Below are 24,148 nucleotides of genomic sequence, written 5' to 3'. Positions count from 1 at the left end.
GGTATTGTTGCCCTGCCGTTGATTCCCTCCTCCTCTGGAATTACGCTTTCCTCTATACTGGGACTTTTGCTGTCCCTGCTGGTCATGACTCTTCTGCCAGTGAGGGGTTTGCACTCGCTGTTTTGAAGAGCTCTTGTTGTAGGAGCGATATTTCTTTTTGAACTCCTTTTTCTTCTCAAGCCCTACCACTTTGATAGTGTCCAGCTCTGCCTTCATGCGCTGCATTTCTTCGTCCGTACTCGCTCCAAACAATGAAGTCCCTGAAAAGGGCAAGTTCAAAATCCGCGCCTGAGCTTCCGGTTTTAAAGCCGTCCGGTGCAACCAGGACGATCTCCTTGACGATATTCCATGAGCATACCCATGCGCCGCTAGGGTAGCTCCGTCCGCTGCGGCACTGATGACCTGATTGGAGACTTGACTGCCTTCCAAAAGGATCTCCTCAAAATCCTTACGTCTTCCTGAGGGATTTTGTCCACAAAACGCTGTAGAGAATCCCACAGGGACCTATCGTAATGCCTCAAAAGGGCTTCCGCGTTGATGATTTGTAATTGATGATTTGTAAAGCGCGTTGGCTACCCAGGGGCGTTGGAAACTTTGAGAAAGGATGCAGAAGTACTACAGACTCGTCTCCCCCACAAATCTTGTGTCTTGCTCTCTTTGTCCGGAGGTACAGCTGAGGAGGAGGAGACCGCACCGGACTTCTTCGCTGCTGCGATGATTACTGAGTCCGGGGGCGGATCCGCTCTGAGAAACAGAGGGTCCTCCTCTGGAGATCGGTACTTCTTGAGGATCCTCGCCGGAGCCGCCTTTATCGTTGCTGGCGTGAGGAATACCTCCATCACCGGCTCTATAATCCCAGGCACCAACGGCAACAGGGGTTTAGGTGCAGACCTGTGATGCAGTGTTTCAAAAATCACTGAGGTTTTGATTTGCGGAGTTGTTAACCCCTTCGGCGCTCATGACAAGGTCAGCTCGTCATGGGCGTAACCTGCGCTACGCGGATGACGAGCTGACCTTGTCACGTAACGCGCGATTTTTGAAATCGCTGCGCGCAGCGGGGAAAACCGCTAGCGCGCATGCGGTTAAGGGCACTCCCAGTTTCAGAGCCCCCCTACCCAGTATGTCCTGAAAAGTGAAGCTATCATCGATCGGAAATATCCTTGATGGAGGAGAGTCTGTCAAAGTAGGCGAATAGTCTCTATGGGAGCGTGTCGGAGAAGAAGAGGTAGCTGGAGATCTGCGTTCTCTCCTTCTGCGCCTGGATCTTGATCTTCGCCTGGTGGACCGCACCCTGGAGCATGACTTTTCTCTATGCCGCACCGGGGAGCGTGATCTTTCTCTGGGCCTCACCGGAGAGCGTGATCGTTCTCTAGGCCTAGCGACCGGCTGTTGCAGCCTAGACGCTGTCTCCTTGTCTGTAGCCCAGTGATGTAGTGGCCTATACCATCGTGGAGAGAGCCTGATGGCGGGTGACTTCTGTACGGTGTCCCTCACTGGGGAGCGTGCAGGAGGTGTTGCATCCTTTTGCCCATGCAGAGGATGCGCCAGAGAACGCCTTGATCCCTCGCTGCCTGATGTATAAATGATCACATCCGGTGACCCCTGATGGCGAACGAGAGATAAGCCTGACGAGGATGAAGACAGGCTCACAGGAGACGCCGGGGATCTTGAGCGACTGTGAGAACCCCGATGCTCTGGTGTTCTCTTCCTCTTGGGAGAGTGTCTGATGCTCACTGGGGAACCATGGTCACCTTCTGCAGCAGACACTGATCTTGAGGACCTCTGAGATCGAGTCCCATGACCTGAAGATGGAGCCGGCCGACTCGACGCCTTGGTTCGCTGCGCCACTACTGACTGAGGCTGTGCCGAGGAATGAAGAACTTGTGGAGGCTGCGCTGGAGACCCATGTCTCGACGTCGAACGCCAGTGAGGTGACGTCGACGGAGGTCTTCTCGACGTCAAGCGCCGATGACTGGACGCCGACGGAGGGTGCTCCGATGGATGGCTCGACGTCGAACGCCGATGTCCTGGCGAAGACGGAGGGTGCTTCGACGTCGATCGCTGATGGCCTGGCGACAACGGAGGGTGCCTCGACGTCGAGCGTCGATGACTAGTCGCCGACGGAGGTGGTCTCGACGTCGAACGCCGCTGACTAGGCGTCGACGGAGGCTTTAACGTCGAAGACTGGACTTGCGGCTTCGATGGTGGAGGTCTCGGCGTCGAGCTCCTATGCTCCAACGGCGACCTCTCTCTCGACACTGCACGTCGCCCGGTTGACGTCAGTGGAGTTACCTTGACTCTCGACGTTGAAGTCTTCACCTTCGAGGGGAGTTGACTCGCCGTCGTCGTCGGTGGAACCTTCGACGCCGATGGAGAACAAGTCGGGACATCTCTCGACGTCAACCGCGTCCTCTGCTTTTTCTGTCTCTTTGGAGACCTACCTCTCTCAAAAAGTCCATAAATTCTGATTTTCTCCCTGTCCTTGATAGTTCTGCTTGACAAGGACTTGCAGTGATCACAATTTCCTGCAGAATGAGAGTCAGGAATACAGAGGATACACACAGGATGCGTATCTGTCCTAGCTTTCTTCTTCCCACAGGAAGGGCATGGGTCAAAAAGCGAAGGCATTTTGACAAAAAAATTTACCTTTTTTTAACTCAAAAAAGGCAGCAATATCTCTCGAAGGCCAAAAGTATTTTTGACAGAAAGTCAAAAAAAGGTGGGAGCTGCTGTTAAACCAGGGTCCTGACAGAAGGAGCCGGAAAGAACAACTGACCTAATTGTCACCCCTGAGGCATGATGGGAAGCCTGGGGTCATGGCTGCCTTAAAGCCACGGTGCCAGTTTTAGCTGAAAATGCTTTCAGTTTCTGTGTTATCACTTTACAATGCAGCCTATGGCTAACAATGGGCCAGATGTAGGTAATTATATTTTACCGATTCATAAATACCGAATTTTACCGATTCGGTATTTATGAATCGGTAAAATAGAAGGAGGGAGATTTAGGTAAAATCGGTAATTGAATTACCGAATCTGTAAAAATCGGTATTTACCGAATCGGTAAATACCGATTCGGTATTGCCCATTGATTCCTATGGGCCTTGAAGCCCATAGGAATCAATGGGCAATACCGAATCGGTATTCACCGATTCGGTTAATACCGAATCCAGCAAGGGTGCAGGGGGTGTCACTTTGACACCCTCTAGCACCCCGAATACAGGCATGTGTGCCATGTGGCACACAGACATGCCCTTAGGGCATGTCTGTCTGTCACATGGCAGAGGTGTGCATGCACACATGTGCATGCACACCTGGATTCGGTATTTTACCACCCAATTGGATTGGGTGGTAAAATACCGAATCTGAAAGGCCTTTGGGACTCAGAAGAGTCCCACCTACATCTGGAAGTTACCGAATCGGTAAAAATACCGATTCGGTAAATTTACCGAATCGGTAAAATTGGCCCCCTACATGCCAATTCCTAAATATCGGTCGGTAACGGCCAAATATCGGCCTTTACCGACCTGTATTTGGGCTCCTACATCTGGCCCAATGTCTTTTATGAGCAATTTTCAGGATTTAGGAGTGTTTTTACTCATTAAAACACAAAGTTCAAGAGCTATTTGACCTAATGTGATTTTTGTTTCCTTACTAATTGCTGTGCATATAGAAGTGTTTACATTGTCTAGCCTTGGTTTTGGGGCTGCATTGACGTGAGAAAACTGATATATGTGTGTACATATATTTGGAGCGAGATATATGTGTTTTTACATATATATTTTTATATTGTTTCCGGGGTCCCGCACGTGGGCGGGAATATTCAGTGCTTATGACTATTGATGAGGATCCCCTGGAAGAGAATCAATGCTTCTTCTCTAACTTTGTCCGCACAGGACTCTAATGATACAATACATTAGTTTTTAAGTCAACCAACATGATCATAAAGTGATATTTCTCAGACTCAATCATTTTAGATTTTTTAATTCTCTCTAGCGTATAAAGAGTTTCTGAATATTGGACATATTGCCTGGAAGATTACAGGAGATCAGTAAGTCAATCTCCAGAGTCAAGGCTTGTTCAATGTCCAGCCCGGACACCACTGCCTTGGAAGACTACCTGCATGTTGAGGTACTTAAGGACAAAAGAGAACCAACAAGTATGGCCCTGCTGTTTTGTTTTCTTTCCCTTAGCAGAACTGACTGACCAACCATTAGAGTCTCGAACTCCAGTGGCCAGCCAGCCAAGACTCTCTGTACCTGAGCTCCAGAGCCTGGGCCGTAACTCCGGACGGTGTCCCCTTGGCCTAGGGAACCTTCCGACCTGAGCCCCCATTTGGGTTCACCTGGGCTTGCTCCCAAGTCCCTACTTGCAGCCTTTGCTTTTGGTACCCATTAACTTCTATGGTGTAGCACTCAAAGATACCATCCAGACCAGCACCTCTGCGCCCAGACACCCCAGGGAAGGTAATCCGAAACTGCTGGGGGTTCTTTGGACCTTTGCCCCCTAGCACCCTTAGTCCAAAAGGACAGCCTGAACTCTAACTGCAAGTATCTGTTTGTTGTCTATGTTTATCCTCCCATACGATAACATTACCGCGTTCGAAGCTCATCTCTCCAAAACCTTTGAGCATTTGACTGTTTTCTTTGAAAATCGATCTCTCTGAAAGTACTGAAGTTATTCTAAAAATCTTGGTGTCTAAATTCATATAAAAATCAACTTTATTTTTATAAATTGGTCCCGAATTTCTTATTGAATGGGTTAAGCATTAATTGACTCTGTGTGTACAACAAATGCTGAACACTCCTCTCTGACAAGCCTAAGCTGCTCGACCACACTGCCACAAATAGAGCACTTGGGATTATAAAACTAAGCACATGAGGGTCTTCTGGACTTTTGGCATGCTGTGCCCTTACATTGGCAATACTACATAAAAAGCCAGCTTCCTACAGAGAGGTAGGAAAAGAATCAGAATGTTGTTTTGAAGATTAAGATATCTGCATGACAAGCCTCTCAGGAGATGATTGAAAGGTAAAAAATTCTGGATCTCCAGGAACAGAACGATGACCATGCACAACCTGGTAGTTGACGGCTGGTGTAGGAGCAAACGTGATCCAGTCCAACAAAATGGGATCCATTAAGGGATCACTAAACAGCAACAAAGGTTCGGTGGTGAGAGAATACGCTGCAGAATTGCTGTGAGATTTGACTAGGTTTCTTCTACAGATGAGGGACCAGTATCACAGTAAAAGAAGGCACTTCCTCAATAGTAACCCCTGAAGGGCAGTCTACATCATCAGCAGGTGATGTGTCTAAGTCACCAGCATTTTGAAGGGCTAAGTAGTCACCAGCATCTGTGTTCATAGGGAGAAGAAGGCGATCAGCCATGCTATAGTCATCATCGCCATGATAAATCATAGAGAGCACCTGAATTGGATCTGACCTGGAACCAACAAGCTGTCTCATTCTACTATTGCATTTGGAATGAGACAGGGGCCTGTATGAACAATTGTTTTGTCTTTCGTCTAGATCACATGCTAAATGGCGTAAAGGCTGAGCCGACACAATCACCAAATGCAGAACAGCCTACAAGGCCTTTATCGAAGAGTGTGGACGAAACAACAAGGCAAGGTTCAAAGGCACCAACTGGGGCAGGGCCTGGATCAGATGGCATGGATCCATTCAAAGGCCCCATAAGCCCCAATAAGGGGGTTGAAAGTGCACTGGCAGGAACATAACATAACACTTGTATTTTTAAAGCGCACTATCACCCAGGTGTTTCAAGGCGCTGAATAACAGATGTTAATTGTTACCCAACTCAATGGTACTCATTTTATCGACCTCAAATGGATGAAAGGCTGAGTGGACCCACCGGGATTTGAACCTGTGACCATGAGGTCAAACACAGGCCCCTGCACTGGATACATTAGTCCATTAAGCCACCAGACCCGGAACAGGCGAGGAACTTTGAAAAAGAAAACCTGTACTGCCTGGGTGAAGGTCCCCATGTGTGCAGAGTCGTTACCAGGGGCCAAAATTTAATTTACGGGAGCACATTTTCCGTCACCAGATGTGGAGTCTATTCTTGCATTATACTTAGCAACTTCAGTTCACAAGTCCATACCAAAGAAAGGGTTGGGGAGGGGAACCACCGACTGGACAATCTACATCTGGACCTCACCCATCAAACAGTAACTGGGGCAGGTCCTGGTATGCCATCTGGAAGAAGAGCAGTGCTGATTTCCAGGACGCTAGTCCTCAACCTTCAAGAGTTGTTATGCTGTCAACTTAGACTTCCATGGCATAAAGTATGGTGGTGAGCTTGATGTTGAATCTGGATCCATTCTATCTAGTGTGTCCATTTGGAGAAGATGGCATGGGTACGCTCTTCCTCCTTGACTTGTTGGAGGTGGATATTCAACAGCCTCATTTGTGTTGGAGGCCTTGGAGTGGGCCTACGTGTTTCTGATTTGTGAGTAGCAGAACTACAACCAGACTGGATTGTGTCACTTTCTCATGTACATTGGTTATAAACGTTGTCAAACATTAAAACAAATCTGGTGATCGGCTTTAATCAGATTGAAATGCTAAAAGAGATATCACAATTATTGAGACTAGCGCAAGACTGACCCATTGTAATACAAATTTTAAAACAGCATTGGCTCACTAAAGTTAATCATTGGTCACTGTTCCTTACAGAAGGTGACATTCATAATCGACAATCATCTTTATGTTTTGAATGTTACTTTACCAGGCAGAGGTGGAGCCAGAAGTTGGTTTGAAAGCAGCTGCAGGTGTTCCAAGGTGATGTCCCTTATGGCAGGGATATGAAAGAGGCGAGTAAATGTATGTGGGGATTTGGGAGCAAAGATGTTCAGAAGAGCAATACGGCAGTAAAGTCTGGCAAGAGATGCCTCACATCTCAAGAGTTCTCTGTGAACAGAAAACATACCAAATGAGAACATTTCAATACAGAAAACCTTGATCTTAAGTAGTCTACCTATTTCATATTAAAATTATATATTTTCTTACCACAAAAAGTTAATAAAATAGTAATATGAATGCATTTATTTATGAGAACGCCAATCCCTTCTGTGTGTATGTAAATTGACTTGAGTTGTAAACAGCATGCACTTCCATTCTCAGTAGTTACTGTACATGCACCAGTTTTAGACACAATTAAGGGGACTAATTAATTCTGCTAGGAGGCTACCTCATTCACATCCATCATTGATATTGTGGTTCCAGTCCTGAAGAGCTAATGCATTCTAGGTTTGTAGTGCAAGTTTGCTTCAACTGAGTTAGAAACAGCAATTATCTGTAATACGTTGAGAGCCCAAGACTGAAAACATGGTGCTAATGATAGCATGGAGTGAGGTGGCAACCCAAGATTGAGCAACAGATTATGCATATCTTCTGATACCAAACTATTCTTGGCCTCAGTACAGGTATATCTCATAAATAACTAGCATCAATATCTGCAGTGTCCATTGTTAAGTTCGATGGCTAAGCTAAAAGAAAAAGCTAGTTACCTTCGCTAACTATCTTTCAGCCGATACTGCTATCCGGCAGATTCCCCACCTTCCGATTATCCAAGGTGACAGACTGCATCCGGTGATCTCGGACTTTGATCGTCTGTGAGGGTACGGCGCGCTGCCTCCAAATTGTCACAAGAAAACAACACCAAGGAGACATCAATAGTGACACCTAGTGCCCACCCCGGCACCCTGACGTCAGTCCTGTGTCCATATTTTCCATACAGCCAGAGGTTGGGAAAAGGGAAGATTACTCACCTTTCGAATAGATTCAAAAGCACTACTCTCCCAGCAGCTGGTGTATACTGTCTTGGTGGAGGGACACCTGACTCCCAGAATAATGTCACAGACTTCAGGAGGATAATTTAAAGCTGCAAACTGTTGCCACTTAATCTCTACGCTTGAAGGTAGCAGGTGCACAGATTTGGGTGCAAGACCCTCCACTGCTGCTGCAACAAAAGATCCTTCTGAAGGGGCAGCCTGATATGAAAACCATTGCTCATGAGTTCGGGATCCCATACACTGTGTCCAATCCGGACACTCAAGAATGACTTTGGCCCAGTCATTCCTGATCTTTAGAAATCTGGGCAGGAGCGGTATCAGTGGGAAGGCATCTGGGAGGCAGGAGTTCCACTTATACCAACATTCTGGGGAATACTGAGTTCGGGCAGTAGATGTTCGAGGATGTGGATGTAGTTCCCGTGCTGGGTGAATTTTGTGAGTGCTAATCTTCCAGCGTCATCGGTTATTTGAAAAACTAGAGTCATGTTAGAATTCTTTATAGCAATTGTTATGACCCCGTTTGTTTTGCCTGAAGCAATTGAACACAGGACTTCAGTGGTCCACTTATTGTTGAGTGAGACAGCCTCTTTAATACTAATTTTAGTTTCTTGTAATAATATAAGGTCTGCTTAAGAAGGTAATAGTCCATTTTATTGCGCTTAACTGGGTGATTTAAACCCTTGACATTCAGTGATATTATTTTAAGGTGTTTGTCTAAAGTAGTGTTAGTCATTGGTCGCTTAACAACAATTGGTGACTAACAGCATGATATGAGCCATAAGACGACAGGAAACGTGGGAATTTTTACTCAGCATTCCGTTTTCAATAAGCAAGAAAAGTGTGAGTCGAACTAGAGATATAATACACCTGAGTCACCGTGCTGAGCTTAAACAGTTCTTGGTATGACATGTAGCGAACCATGCAATGGTTTGAAAGCAAAACAGATGAACACGAAATCAATCAAGTAAGAAAGAAAAAAGCCAAAACCCACATAGGAGAAAACCCACCCCTCCCCCTACTCAACCCACTCACAACAGGTAAATCGGAGTAGACAGAAAGACGTCAACACATGGTCGCGGGATGGAACGAATTATGGAAAGAACACTATATGAAAAGGATTTACTTGATATTGAACTGCTACAAGTAAGGATTAATCAACTGTCAGACAGAAACTAACTTTGAGGATGGTCTAAAAATAAATCAAAATAGAGATACCCCTATTGGTCAATTTACTTAACCCAGAGGACGTATCTGTAGGTTTAGATCTGAGAGCAGCTAAATCGTGGTATATACAGTGGTGATTTAAAGTGGTAACCGCAAACAACCGAGTATGCTGTGAGTGTTTAACCATTCGTTTGGAGCTGGATACAAGTTGTAAATAGACATTGTGGGAATAATCACAGTAGGGTCACTGGATAGCAGGGGTGCCACGACTTCAAACGCCTGCGCTTACCTTTAACATCTCCACCCAAGAACGACTCCGTCACCTAGAATGACCCCGTGAATGTACCACCGTATGAGAAGAAGAAGACCGAGGGAGCAAAGAGTCTTAGGACCGCGTCAGACGGGCTGCCAGTAACTTCATACAGCATTCCTTGAGTACCTTTGCCTTCAGCTTCTGGCAGGAACCAAAATCCTTGGAGTTGAGTTGTGGTGTTCACCACATACAAACGGTACGCAGGCTGTAAATGACATTGGTCGAGAACAGACCCACAAGGCTAAAAGCCTGATGACATAGAAAAAGGCACACTGTTCCCAACCGACAGCAACAGAGAGGAACTGCTTCTCAGGATCGGCGTTGCAGCGCATAAAAGAAGAAACTGACATTTGTGCGCCGGAGGGGACTTAAATGACTCCATTGACGTCACAACCGGAGTCAAAATCATCACGGAATCCTAAGGTGCCATACCCCGGCACGCAGAGGGACTGCTGAAATATTTCCGGAGCCAGTCTAACGCCTGGGACAAATTCATAAGTTAAAGAATCTGCAGCTAGATGTCTTTATCAGATGCACTGGATAATAACTCATAGGATAAGTTGTGACTTTGTGATGACTACCCAAGTGGATAATACCTGGGAGGATACTATAGAGTGTTACTGGCTATAGTTGAACTGAATGAGTGTTACTGGCTATAGATGAATTAGAAATGCTATTGAGAATATTTTATGTTATAGCTATTTATAGAGCGCACAGCTACTCAGAAGAGTGTCCCGGTGCTAAAGACATACGGCAACAGCTTGTAAGCCTAGACAGATTGTGTGACAAGCCAGGTTTTCAGTTTCTTTTTAAAAGCGGGAATATCACCGGTTATGCGCAGGGCCCTCAGGAGCTTATTCCAGTTAAGCAGCCCCAAGCAAGAAAATGATCTGCCGCCAATACTAAGCTGATAGATACAAGGAACTTTAGCCAAATGTGCAGAAGAAGAACACAGAGTGCAAGCCGGGATGTAGTCATAAATCCTTTCTCTGAGGTAGCCGGCTTCTGAACCATGCAAGGCTTAATGCATTAAAACAATGGCCTTAAATTGTAGCCTTTTTTCTACTGGGAGCCAATGAAGGGGCTTTAAATGAGCAGTCATGGGAGAACTAGGGGGCAGTTTAAGTAGGAGTCTGGCTGCTGAGTTCTGCACTGCCTGTAGTCTACTCAGAAGGTACGCTGGGAGACCAAGGTAAAGGGCATTACCATAATCCAGTCTCGAGATGATTAGAGCCTGGATAACCTTTTTTTCTAGCCTACTCGGACAGAAGGGGTAGGAATCTTTTTAGCATAGGAGTATTCCGAAACAGGAACTGGTCAGAGCTTGGATCCGAGGTTGAAAGGAGAGGGTGCCATCAAATTTGATACCTAGATTCCTTACAGGACTCTGTTGAGGGTCCAGCAGCAGGGCATCCTTAGGCCAGCAAGATCTCGAGAGGCTAGAGGAAGAAGCCCCAGAAATTATGATTTCAGTCTTGTACGGGTTGCATTTCAGTTGGTGCAGAGCCAACCACTGAAACACCTTGGAGAGGCAGTTTGTGATGAGCTCCCCGTCTAGTTCCTCTCCCCCTTCCACAGGAGAAGAGAAGCTGTATGTCGTCTGCATATGAGACTACTTTCGCGCCCATCGACTCTCCCATTGCCGCCAAAGGCATAAGGTACACATTAACCAGTGTAGGGCTCAATGCTGATCCCTGAGGAAACACCCACACAACTTGAAGAGCCACCAAACTTCCAGGCTACCAATGTAGACGTAAGGACAAAGCATTTGTAGGCAAACAGGCATTAACAACCGATATCATAAATATGACAACAACAACAGCGGATTAGCAAATCAGATCTTATCTGCTAGGAGAAATGTCCCGGAGAGTCTGAGCCAATAGTGAGAACTCTCCATCATGAGATACCAGTCATATCTTGCATTGTTTGGAACCTGGATCCTGGTTCTGCCAAGAAGTTGGAGAGATCTTTGGGTCTGTGAATAGGTGATGCCGGCCTTCGAGTAGTATCCTAAGCATTGTTGTGCCAGCAAAGGAGAATTGGATATTCATTCTTCTTGAGAGCAAAGGGCTTGGAACACCTTTCTTGATTCTTGTGTTGCTTTAAAGTAATCTTGAGAGACGTATATTTTATGCTCATTACAGAAGATGTGGTAATTTTTACGCATGTAATTAAGTATCAGCTCCGCGTGTTGAAAGCAGAGTGGTTTGCAGACAATTTGCTGGGTGGTTGGTTTATTCGTTCATCTGAAGGAAGGAACATGGTGTGCGCGTTCGAGTTCAAATTCTTTGGCGAAGGTGATTTCAGTATTCTTGGAAAGCCATTTCTCTAGGAACACCAGACAGGAGGCATCAGAGTCCTCTGAGCCCTCTGGGACCCCAAAGATACGCTGGTTACTCTTGCGATTTCTAACTTCTAACTCCGCCACATCTTTGTTAAGGGTTCTGGTGGACGATCTGAGTGATTTCAATTTTTCGGCTTTGGTGCTCAGTTGCACTTGCATGGCATCCGTGTTGGATTTAGTATGTTTAAGTTAGATCATGAATGTCCACTTGCTTCTTCAAAATCATTTCCATGGTTCAGTTGATGTCCGATTTTCCCTTTATTGGAGAATCTGGCACTGGATGGTCCGCTTTAGAGTGCTTAGTGACACCTGTTTAGAGTTGGTCAGATCAGCTTGCTAAGCACCCTTCATTTTTAGCCTGTTGCTGTGGCCTTGGTAAAATACTAAATGAGGTCGCTAACAGGGCGCTCGTGATCAGCTTACAGTTAGCTGCTCATTTTTGTGAAGACTGTAGGTCATTGGTGTACCGAAGGAGGCACAAACATCCACGCAGTATGTGAGCACTGATTTGCGCTGAGTAAAGGGCACAGGTGCCGGGGGTATTTTTATGCAGGATAGTTGCTTTTATTTGGTGGTGATTTCGGTGGAAGACTGCAGACTACATACTGCTCTCTGCATACAGTTCATCGATCACAGCACGCCACTCAAATTACTGAGGATTGCAGGTTGTCGGCACGCTCCAGAGGGAGGTAGGAACATTTGCATGATGTGTGATCATAGATAGTACTGGATAAGGAGCAGGGTAGCTGCTTTTGTATGATGGTGGTTTCGGTGAAAGACTGTAGAATGACGGCGGGAGCGTGCTCTGGAGTAGACGGGAGCAACTGCACGGCCGCAGTCTCGGTATTTGTTTAGGCGTACGAGTATAGAATTGAGCTGATTATGGGGCACTCATGCTGGGCATATTTTATATGAGGTATCTGCTTTTGATTGATGATGGCCCCAGAGGCTGCCCATTCCGTGAATTCTACAGATGTCGTGGGTGTCAGGGTGCCATCTTAGGATCAGGCCAGATGAAGTGGTGGTTAGCCTGACACGCTAAGGATTACAGCGGGTACATCGATAAGGCAGCGGGGAAGATGCAGAGCACAGCGCTATGGAAATTGTGCTCTATAATGAGGGTTAAAGCAAGTCTACCTTCGTCAGTTGTGAGTGCCCAAAGTTCTGGGACCATGCCCACTGGTGCGACTATAGCGGCCATTTTGTGAAGTGTTACTTGTGGCCTCAGAAGTAATCCGGAGCTTGGTATCGATTGAGCTTTGAGAGTTGTCTTCCGCAGTTCTTTCTATGGCAGTGGTTTTGGGTGATCGAATGGTACCGGGAAACACTCGTAAATCGGTCTTTCTGGTCAGGAGCGGCAGGGTTACACTGCCATTGCCTCGCTGACCAAGCCACACCACGGGTATACTTATGATTTAGGGTGGGTATGGGTTTTGGGTGGCAAGGGTAATTTTATGGTTTAGGATGGCAGTGGGTTTTTAGGTGGCATGGGTATTTTTAGGATTTAAAGTGGGTATGGGTTTTTGGGTGGCAAGAGTATTTCTAGAGTTTAATGTGGGTATGGGCTTTTAGGTGGCAGGGTTATTTCAGGCTTCAGAGTGGACATTTCCGTTGTAAAGGCATGCGTGGTAAAAGCATATGCATGGTAAAACGTTTTGTGGTAAAGACATGAGGGGGAAAGACGCATGTGTTGTAACGATGGCGTTGTAAAGGCACGTGTGGTTCCACCATACAACGCCTGCGGGTACTTGAAGGTAAGAAAACACTGAGGAATCCATGTGAAGCAGACACCCTTAGACATCCACGGGTGTCTAGTTGCCAGAAATGCCTGGGTCTCGAGGGTTACCCAAGCGGCGGCCTATCCAAGCCTAAAAAGTGCAGTAATTCAGCATGACAAATGGTACAATATTGGGATTTAGCCACACTCTCCTTGCCCAGAAGTAAAAACAACACCCCAAAAAATCAACTGTTCTCTCACTTGCCACTGGGATGGGGATGTTTTATTCTGCAGTGGAGCAGAAAGACTGTTGAGGCTTTTTCCGTAAGGGTGGGGTGTTTGTCAGGATGGACCAGATCCACCCCATTCTTTCTTAAGAAATATATTCCTGCCATCCAGTGTGCCATCTGTCCCCTGGGGGGAAAAGCCTCTCTCTGCCCTTCGGGGAGGCCAAAATACTTGTTTGTCCCTTTTGTAGTGGGAGTATGGCCCAATTTCAGTGTGACGCCTGCACGCCTAGCATTTACCCCAAATGCAAAATCCCTGATGTCTAGCGGGCTTGGCAACTCCATGGGGCAAGATTTGGAGGAACCCCACATATGGGACTAACCTCCTTTCTGCCTCCAGAAGATAAGAAAGACACTATTGCCCCTACTGGGGCAGGGTATATCTCGATGACAGCGTAGGCTGCCCCACCCAATTGTTTTTTTTAGCAGTTTTGAAATTCCTGGTGTGTAGTGGGCTTTCTGCCCCTACCCCACCCAGGGGAGGTTTAGGGCACACCTCACTGTTGCACCCTTTTAAGGGAGGGGGCATGGTCATGCCCATAGTGGGCAGCCCCTACTCCTATGTTTTTTAAACATATTTCCTGGTGTCAAATAGGCTTTCTGCACACTGGAAGGGTAGATTTGGGGTGAGAACCACCATCCACCCCCAAGAAGGGGGGGCAGAAAGACTAATGTGACCCCTGATGGAGGGAATCATATGCCAATTGGGAGCACCCCCAAGAAAAAGTATGCCTTGGTGTCTAGTGGGCTTTCTTCTAACACGGGGGGGGGGGAGATTGGGGTGAACACCGAAATCCACCACCCAGGGGGTGCCCAAGGCAAGGAGAGGTGCAGGCCCATGCCCGGGTGGACTATCGCCCCCACAATATACATCCCTAGTGTCTAGTGAGTGGATCCCTGCTTGGAGATCTCCCCACTCCCCCCCCAACCAGGAATCTACTTGCGAGTGATATCATTTGAAAGGAAAGATTCTCCTTTTTTCTAACTATACCTCCCCAATTCAAATCGGTGCTTGGTGACTGATATATGCTCCTGAGTACTGATTCTGTGAAAGTGAAGTTCGCCAATCAGCTAATTTCACTTTCATTTTAAACGGAAATTGTCAGCGGCTACTGCGCTGATCGTCCCTTCCTAATAAAAAAAAACATTTAAAAAAAGAGTTGCGCTCCAGGGAAAGCTCTTTCAAAACGTCAAAACTAAGTTCAGGTCCAATTTGGGTATGAAGAAGTGACTGGAGGAAACTTGTCAGCCCCTTGAGGAAACTCATCACAACAGAAGACTTTAATAGAGATGGCTGACCTGGGAGACCGAGAAAAGCCAACATGGCTGCTATGTATTTCCTGACAGTAGCCACCACTTAGCCCGGCTAGGCCAGCAAGAGCGCAAACTGGATGACATCAGACAGGTGGATTTTTAAGGGATCCATGTGTTGTCCAGCACAACATGGAACTAATCTATTCCGCACCCTGGAATAGATAGACTTGGTGGAGGGCGATGAGTACACAGGATCACATTGACTGCCTCAGATGGCAACAGGAAGGAGCACACGTGTCCCCACTCAAACTCCAAGCATGAAGATGTAAACTAAGGGTTGGGATGCAGAACCTGCCTCTCTGACTGGCAGAGGATGTCTGCCCTTTGATATAGGCAGAGTAAAGACACAGGTAGAGGTGCAGATGGTCTCCGGACCATACCCAACTCAGTTAATCCAGGGCCATTAGGTTCTGGGCTTGAATCTTCCTCAGACCCCGAGGAATCAAGGGTAGGGGAGGAAATGAGAAGTTAAAAAGAAAGCTCAATTTAAATCTATATATGTCCTCCCTCACCCCCTCAAAACTACCCACAATGGACAGTGGAGGGTGCAGGACTCTCAGGAACGGGTCCCTGCGTAGTGGTAAAAAGATCCACATCAATGATGCTCCACCAGGCAAAGATGACCTGAAACTCCTCTGGGTGGAGACTCAACTTGTGGTCGGCTAGCTGATGCTAAATGAACAAGTTACTTACATTCTGTAACGATGTAAGAAACATTAGTTAGTTATAGATTCCTTACCTTAATATTACCCAAGGAGTCAGACTGGATCCGGAAAGTTTTTTTGTCAGCAGTACCTCTGCGTGTCGGAATGTGGTGTAGGTCGGCTCCACTACCGTCGTTAGCGTCGTGTCGCCAGGAGGACGTTGTGGCAGTTACTTAGATGCTGCACTTGCGCGCTGACCTCAGTTCTGTACACAACTTTCCGCGCCAGAAACGCAGAGCCATGCAAGACATTAACCACTGGTTCACAAAACTACGGCCCTGAAAGGATATCCTTAACCCTAGAAATCAGTTCACAGAACAGGGAGGATGGGTGGGGCGGTAAGGAATTTGTAACTAACTCATGTTTCTTACCGATACATTGTTATCGAAGGTAAGTAACTTGTTCATAAGAAAATAAAACACGTTAGTTATAGATTCCTTACTTTAGAATAGATACCCCAGCAATACCAACCCCTGTGGTACGTCTGGGAACCAAGATCACTCCAGAAAATCCTGGAGAACAGAACATCCAAAGAACCTGTCTCTCTGGACCGGACTGTCAAGACAGTAGTGTTTTGTAAACGTGTGCAGCAAGGCCCACGTAGCTGCCTGACAGATGTCATTAAGAGGAACGCCATGTCCCAGAGCAGTAGTTGCTGCCGTTGCCCTGGTAGAATGGTCACGCAGCCCCACTGCAGGCTCCTTCTTCGCCAGAGAATAGCAGGCCTTGATACACAAAACAACCCATTGGGAGATAGTTAGTTTGTGTACGGCCTGACCTTTCTTTGCACCCACGTACCCAACAAAGAGCTGGTTACCCACCCGGAACTGTTTGGTGCGATCTCGATAAAAGGCAAGCGCACGTTTTGGGTCCAGACGGTGGAGCCTCTCCTCCTCTTTTGAAGGATGCGGAGGTGGAAAGAAGGTGGGCAAAGTGATGGTCGGTCCGATGTGAAAAGCAGTGACAATCTTGGGCAAGAAGGATGGACGAGTCCTGAGGTACCACTTTGTCTGGATGGACGGACAAGAAAGGAGGCTTAGATGAAAGAGCCTGGAGTTCACTCACCCTCCTGGCCGGGGTGATGGCAACCAGGAAAGCAGTCTTAAGCGTGAGAAGTCTAAAAGGACAGTTGTGAAGCGGCTCAAAGGGAGCGCAAATTAAATAGGTTAAAACTAGATCCAAGTCCACTGAGGCATAATGAAAGGAATAGGAGGAAAGAGGTGAGTTATTCCTTTCAGAAACCGATTGACAACCGGTGACTTGAAAAGAAAAGCCTGATCTGGAAGCAGAAGGAAGGCAGAGATGGCCGAGAGATAGCCCTTGATAGTGCCCAGAGCAGAACCCTGCTGGGTCAAAGAAAGGAGGAACAAGAAAACCTCAGAAAGAGGGGCAGAGAGGGGATCCACAGCCTTTGCTGTGCACCATGCCACAAATTTGTTCCACCGACATGCGTATACCGTCTTAGTGGAGTGACGCCTGGCTGCGAAGATGACATCGCAGACTTTGTGAGGCAGGTCAAATGACGTCAACTGCCGCCACTCAATCTCCACATAAGGAGGTGGAGGCTGAACAGGTTCGGGTGGAGAACCGTCCCCTGCTGCTGCAATAGAAAATCTTCCTGAAGAGCCAGTCCGATCGGAGGATCGAAGGCCATGTTGAGCAGCTGGGGATACCGGACTTTTTGTGCCCAAACCTGGAGCCACGAAAATGACTTGAGCTCGGTCGCGCCTGATCTTCTTCAGCACTCTGGGCAGAAGTGGTATAGGCGTACAACAGACTGCAACTCCCCTTGTGGCGAAAAGCGTCGCCTAGCGAGTGCCGCCTTGAAAATCCTAACAGGCAGAATTGCTGAGATTGCGCGTTCTCTTCGGTGGCGAATAGATCTAACGAAGGATCTTTTCCCTAATGAAAGAGGCTTTGCACCACCTCTGAGTGAACACGCCATTCGTGCTCCATCATGCACCTGCGGCTTAGTTAGTCTGCTCTGGCGGTCAGGGAACCTGCCAGGTGTTGAACCACCAGGCACATGCCCTGATGTTCCAGCCATGTCCAGAGGCGTAGAGCCTCCTGACATAGGGTCCAGAACGCGACCCCACCAGCCCTGTTTTTTGCAGTACCACATGGCGGTGGTGTTGTCCGTGAACACCAGCACTACTATTCCCCGGACAGAGGGGAGGAATGCTTTTAGTGCAAGACCAATCGCCTGAAGATCCAGAAGGTTTATGTGGAGCCCAGACTCCGCCGGAGACCAGATACCTCTGATCTCTGCCTCTCCCATGTGGCCGCCCCATCCCAGAATGGACGCATCTGTTACCACTGTGTGTTCTGGTTGGGGAAGGCAGAGGGATCTGCCATTGACCCAATCCTGGTTCGTGAGTCACCACTGCAATTGTCGTGCAGTGCCCTCCGAGATCTGGACGCAATCAGACAGATTCCCCTGATGCTGCACCCACTGGAACTTCAGGTCCTACTGCAGAGCCCACATATGCCACCTGGCATGAACGACCAGCAGGATGCCATGAGGCCCAGCAGCTTCAAGTTCATTCTGACTGAAACACGGGATAGAGGCTGAAAGATCGAAAACAGCCTGAATATCCCGGACTCGCTGTTCGGGAGGTAGGCCCGAGACTGCGTTGTGTCCAGAACCGCTCCAATGAAGAGGAGCTTCTGAGAGGGAATCAGGTGCGACTTCGGCACATTGATGAAGAACCCCAGCGAATGCAGGAGGTCGGCCGTAGTCTGGAGGTGGGAGACAACTGCCCAGGGTGAGCCCGCCTTCAACAACCAGTCGTCGAGATGGGGGAAGACTGAAATTCCTGATCTGTGCAGATGAGCTGTGACCACCGCCATCACTTTCATGAACACCCGAGGGGAACCAGAAAGTAGTGGGAATAAAAACCACAACCTACTTCTGGGACAGGAACACGCTCAATAGCTCCCTTGGCCAAGAGAGAGGTAACTTCCTGCTGGAGAAGGACCAGGTGATCCTCCGACATGTGGTGGTATTGCGGTGGCATGGCTGCGAGGGTAGCCTCGAAGCAGAGGGAGTAGCACCTTTGGACTATCTGCAAAACCAACCTGCTGCCAGTGGGGGAGGTGATGGTGAATCCAGCCGCCCACTTGCGTTTGGTGGGCCTGAAATGTCGGACTAGGACGGTTTGGAGGCTGCTGCAGGGGGGGAGTTTGGTGGACTGGCCTGCCGGTTGGGCCTCGCAAGGCTGTGTAACTTGCTGCGGCCTGTGGCTCTGGGCGGGGCGTAACGGGGCAACCCTCCGTAGCCACAAAAGGGGCGAAAAGTAGACTGCGCAGGGCGAGTGGAGATACCCAAAGACTTGGCCGTAGCCCCTGAGTCCTTGAAATGCTCTAGAGCGTTGTCTGCTTTGTCGCCAAAAAGGCGACGGCCATCAAAGGGCATGTCCATCAAGGTGTTCTGGACATCCCCAGAAAAGCCAGCGACCTCATCCAGGCATAGCATCTAAGAGCTACCGATGTAGAAACCTACCAACGTAGAAATCATTCTACCCAGGGAGTCGGCAATATCCAGTCCACACCGGATGGCAAACTTGGCCGCATCCCTCCCAGCGGCAACAGCCTTGTAGAGCACTGTCTGGGCTTCCTCCGGACACTGAGATAACACCTGTGCAACCAAGTCCCACACAGAGTGGATATAATGGCCCAAAAGGCATGCAGTGTTTACCGACTTCAGTCCCAAGCTGACGGAAGAGAAAATCTTCCCAAAATGATCCAGCTTCTTTGATTCCCTTTTCGGTGAGGCAGTAGGGAATGCGCTTATGGAAGTAGAGACATGAACTACCAAGCTCTCAGGGGTGGGGTGTTGGGAAAGGAAAGTGGGGTCACCTCTGGGACTTCAGATCCCACTGAAGAGCCTGCATGTGCCACATGGCATGCTAGAATAGCAGGAGTATAATGTGAGAATGTGGGGAACCCAAAAAAACCCTCGGAGGCTTGGGCAATTCCAACAGTATCACGTCAAGGTGCCTAAAAGGGATTTTACTTAAAAAAGTGTACTTTAAAGTTATTTGTAAAGGAATTAATCGATGGTTAAGTCTAATCAGATCACAAACCAGAATTTCACCAATTTGAACATTCAATGAATGGACAGAGAGAAACAGCACACATACAGGAAGATCTTTCTGTAAATATACAGACAATCAAAAATTAATTCAGCAATAAATCATGAAGGAGGTATAGTGCAGCTTGTCCTACAATTCATTAAGAAAAACGTCGACTTTACCATCTACTTCGCAAATACTCAATGTATTTAAGTGACTATTATTTGTATCAGGAGATATGTCACTTTTTGATTATATTGGAATAGATGTTTTTATTCATGAATTGTAGGACAAGCTGCACTATATTTCCTTCATGATTTATTGCCGAATTAATTTTTGATTGTCTGTACCCTTCTTAAACTTGATTTAAACATAAAAATATATTTGTATATTCACAAAAAGATATTCCCGCGAATAGCAGGAGGCCATCAGGCCCAGCAACCTCAGTCAATCTCATTGCCATCCAGGACCAAGGCTTAAGGATCAGAATCATAGCCTGTCCTGGGCTCTCTTTGCTGGGGGAAAGGCATGAAGCTGAGCCGTATCCAGAATGGTTCTGATGAAAGAGCATGTCTGAGAAGGTGTCAGGTTGTGACGTCAGCATGTTGATAGTAAACCTCAAGGATGACAGGAGGTTCACCTTAGTCTTGAGGTGGCTGAAGATTGCTCGGGGTAAGCCCGCCATCAACAGCCATTCATCAAGGTATGGGAAGACTAGTACCCCTGACATCTGAAGGTTTGCTGCTACCACGACATCACACGGTACACATTTGAGACCAAAGAGGAACACTGCAACCTGAAAATGCTCCTGAACAACTACAAACTACGGGTAGCACAGGTTAGACAGCAGGACAGATATATGGAAATAGGCATCCTGCAGGTCTAGCGCTACCATCCAGTCTAGAGTGTCAAGGGCTGATAAGACCTGGGCTTGGGTGAACATTCTTGAATTTCCCCGTTCGCCACATGCCTCCATCTTTCTTGGGCACCAGAAAGTAGCTGGAATAACAACCACGTACTACTTATGGCGCTGACACCCTCTCGATAATCTGTTTGTGTGCCGCAGAGAGAGAGACGGTTAGGGATCCAAAGAGCAGGAGCACAACTGTGCGGAGAACTCTTCGATCTGATGTGTTGTGGCTACTGGCCCTGGAATCTCGGGTTGTGCTGGAAACGTCTGCGGGACTGGCTCCGCAGTGAATCAACTTCAGGAGCAAGATCAAGAGTTTTGTCACTGCCCTTGAGCCTGCTCAGACCAAGGTGAGTGGCGTGGGGGGGTGGAATCCTGCTTCAATTTATTGTGTTCCTTTTTTTGACGTACAGACTATTCGGACCACAAAGGCCGGCCTCTAAAGTGGCTTTTTTGAATCTGGGAACGGAAAAAGGACGGGGATCAAACTTTTGACATGGACCGTGACTTTGAGAAGTCCTGATGAGGAATCTTTTTATAGTTGCCAATGTAAAGTTTTGCCTTACGGTCCCCAATAGTCAATGTGTTCATCAATGCACAGTTGCTGCATGCCGTGCAGTCATGGCCTGATCCCAGACACCACAGGCATACCTGGTGGGGATCTGTCACAGATATTTGTTTACCACAGTCCCCAGAGGGCTTAAAACTTGTTGTTTTCATGGGTGACATCCCTTGCACACTGAAGAAAAGTTTGACGTAAATGTCTCTGAGAGACATGAAGGGAGCTCCGGATCCGTGTCTGGTGGCACGGAAAGAAAGGAGCAAACATCAACGCCTATATAGGCTCCAAACATAATTTTCAGAGTGGAACAGCATCAGTGCGTAGCTGCAAAGTGCCAACTGATGTTCTGCTGAAACGTTTCTTGATCCAGTAAGATGCCTGGAGATTATTCACAAGACGAGGAATATGAAGCTAGAAGTCTCCATCAGAAATACATTTCTGGATCCAGTCTGGAACCTGGGATTTTTGAATGTGGAGGAATCTGTAGAACGAAGCATCCATCCAACCAGCAAGCTAAACAATATAGGTGGGTAAAAAACGGAGAACATTTCAATTTTTTCTAAAAATACCATATCATCATCAGCAGGCATTTCCAAAAATTGTGAAGGTAGTGGTATGGTGGCTAGTACATATATATGGATTCAGTATTCACCTGTGAATCTGGATATTTGTGCTGTCCAATGTCACCAGGCCATTTGTTGCAGTTCTCCTATATCCCACAGGCGGTCGTTCCAGCATGTCAATTGGATACCAGTATCTTACCAAAACTCCTTCACTTCGTAGGTAAGTCTCTACTTGCACCAACTCATTGACCTGTAATGTAAGAATTAAGTACTTGAACACAACTTTAATAAACTACATGAGTTTGGCCTTAATGCAATTTGTGGTAATGAACCTACATGCAACGCAACTTTTAAAGTTCCTTGGCTGTCTTGGAGAATCTTAGTAAATATCTAGTTTTCAAAAGTCTGCAGCCTGCCTACCCTAGGCAAAAATCTTAAATAACCGTTCACCACATTAATTTCAGAATCTTTGCGGATCTACCGATCTGTCATTTTGAACTGGCATAGACCCAAATTATAAAAATTATGAAGAGATTTCCGAGAAGAGCACATTTTGTGTGCAAGACATTTTGCTGTTAAATATACAAGAGGGCTACTTATTTAACATACAACATAGAAATAAGGAGAACTAACACAAACAGGCACACAACTCTTGCATACAATTTGTGCGATATTACCATGTAGCCTTTTACTGAGTAATGGACGGAGTACAGATGTAACTGTAAAAATATGAGAGAATCCAATCAGAAAGTATCAGCTATCATCATCTCTGCATCCATACCATGATTTGTAATTATGTTTCGCTTGAACCTTATGTGCATGATGGAAAAACCAGAAGTGTGAACATTGTCATTAGGGATTAAATTAAAGCCTTTGACTACCTAACAAAGTAGACTCAGAACGTTTTCAGCAGGAGTATTAATCACATAAATCTGACGTCCCAGTTTACTACCAAAACATGATTTACAAAACACAAATCCAAGATTCCTGGCACACGCACATTGCTAACTGCTATCCTAACCTTAACAAAGAGTAGTCTCCCAACTTGAGCTATAAGCTCGAGACACACTTGTCCTATACTACTATAGTATTTCCTTAATTTCTCATTTAAGAAATCTTAATCACTCCAGTCTGTAACCTTAGATAACTACTGTGAAGGGGCTTGAAGAGTAGTTAGTAATTTTCACATATGCAATTTCAGTATGTTTGTCTAAGGACACTCACTTTGAAGAACTAACCTAGGCAAAAAATAAATTCATGTTGAATCATGTTTTTCTTTGTACTAATCATTTCAGAGCACTGTGGTCTTCTGCTATAGGAAAGCATGTTAAAATCATGAAGAATTGTACCAACTGACTCGGTGAGAAAACTATACTAAGCTTGGTTTTCCAAGAAAACCTACATCGAAATAGCTTAATTCTTTTGATTCTTTTTAAAGCTGTTACAGTTGCCTACGTAGGGCTAGCAGCAATGCTCCAGAATGATTTATTCAGCAATTCTGACATTAGTCTACATTTCTGAATGACCATGAAAATGATATTAGTGGTCAAAGGAGTTAAAAGAAAGTGTACGTTTAGTTCTACAAATAAAGGCGCATCATACAGCAGATTCAGCTCAGCATTTGCCACCTAAATGTACTAAAGAAGCCAAACGTATTCAATTTTTAAATACATTTGAGAACATAAAATATTAAGATAATATATTTAGGAAATTATAAACCTAGCTCCTTTGGAATGTCTTGTTGGTTTTTGGAAGCCATGAAACATTAACTCTGAAGCAGAAGAGTTGGACACAAGCTGTCAGACTGGCTCATTGATGAAAAGTAAACAACTGCACATATTTAAATTCTTCTGTCCTTTCCTACTCTTCAGGCATTTAGTAAACAACAGGCCTTACTACAAACTTCCCAAAACGTTTGGTAACAAGCCCAAATTTTCCTTTAGTAAACCGGATTCAATATTGATTATTTTAGACATACACTTGTTAGCTACACCCACAATAATCAACCTCATCATAGTCTTCTGTCAATCACACCTAGATTGCAAAGGAGGGATTTTTAAACAATTCTGAGATAGAAGTATATTTTCAATGTTTTCATAGTTAATACTTGAGAACACGAGTGAAACGATAGATTTAATGGATCCGCATTCAAACTGTAATTAAAGAGAAATCTAATGTGACAATATGCGCTATAAATGATAAAAAGTGCATGAACAAAGAAAAAGTCAGTGGGTAGGTTGCTGTTCAACTGAAATAGATTAAATAAAGCAGTTCAGAAATTGCAAAAGGGGGCAATAGAGACCTAAAACAGCAAATCTAAATCCTCTGTTTGGTTACGATACAAACTCTACTTTTCACTAAGAGCTAGACTAGCTAGCTTCTCT

General features: G+C 46.3%; 1 protein-coding gene across 4 annotated transcripts in view; it reads right to left on the bottom strand.

Annotated features, from left to right (window-relative positions):
• Positions 1-24,148, bottom strand: part of HECTD4 (HECT domain E3 ubiquitin protein ligase 4) — a 2,216,728-nt gene that overhangs the window by 880,110 nt on the left and 1,312,470 nt on the right. For all 4 annotated transcript variants that reach the window (XM_078667422.1, XM_078667425.1, XM_078667423.1 and 1 more), the window contains exons 55-56: positions 21,854-22,014; positions 6,748-6,929 (exon numbers count right to left, since the gene is read on the bottom strand). In XM_078667422.1, coding sequence (XP_078523548.1) covers positions 6,748-6,929; positions 21,854-22,014 — 343 coding nt within the window. The remainder of the gene's footprint in view (positions 1-6,747; positions 6,930-21,853; positions 22,015-24,148) is intronic.

The sequence above is a fragment of the Lissotriton helveticus genome, chromosome 11, assembly GCF_964261635.1.
Source record: "Lissotriton helveticus chromosome 11, aLisHel1.1, whole genome shotgun sequence".
In the NCBI taxonomy this organism is placed as follows: domain Eukaryota; kingdom Metazoa; phylum Chordata; class Amphibia; order Caudata; family Salamandridae; genus Lissotriton; species Lissotriton helveticus.
Note: the sequence above shows the minus strand (reverse complement) of the source record. Positions and strands in the feature narration are given on the sequence as shown.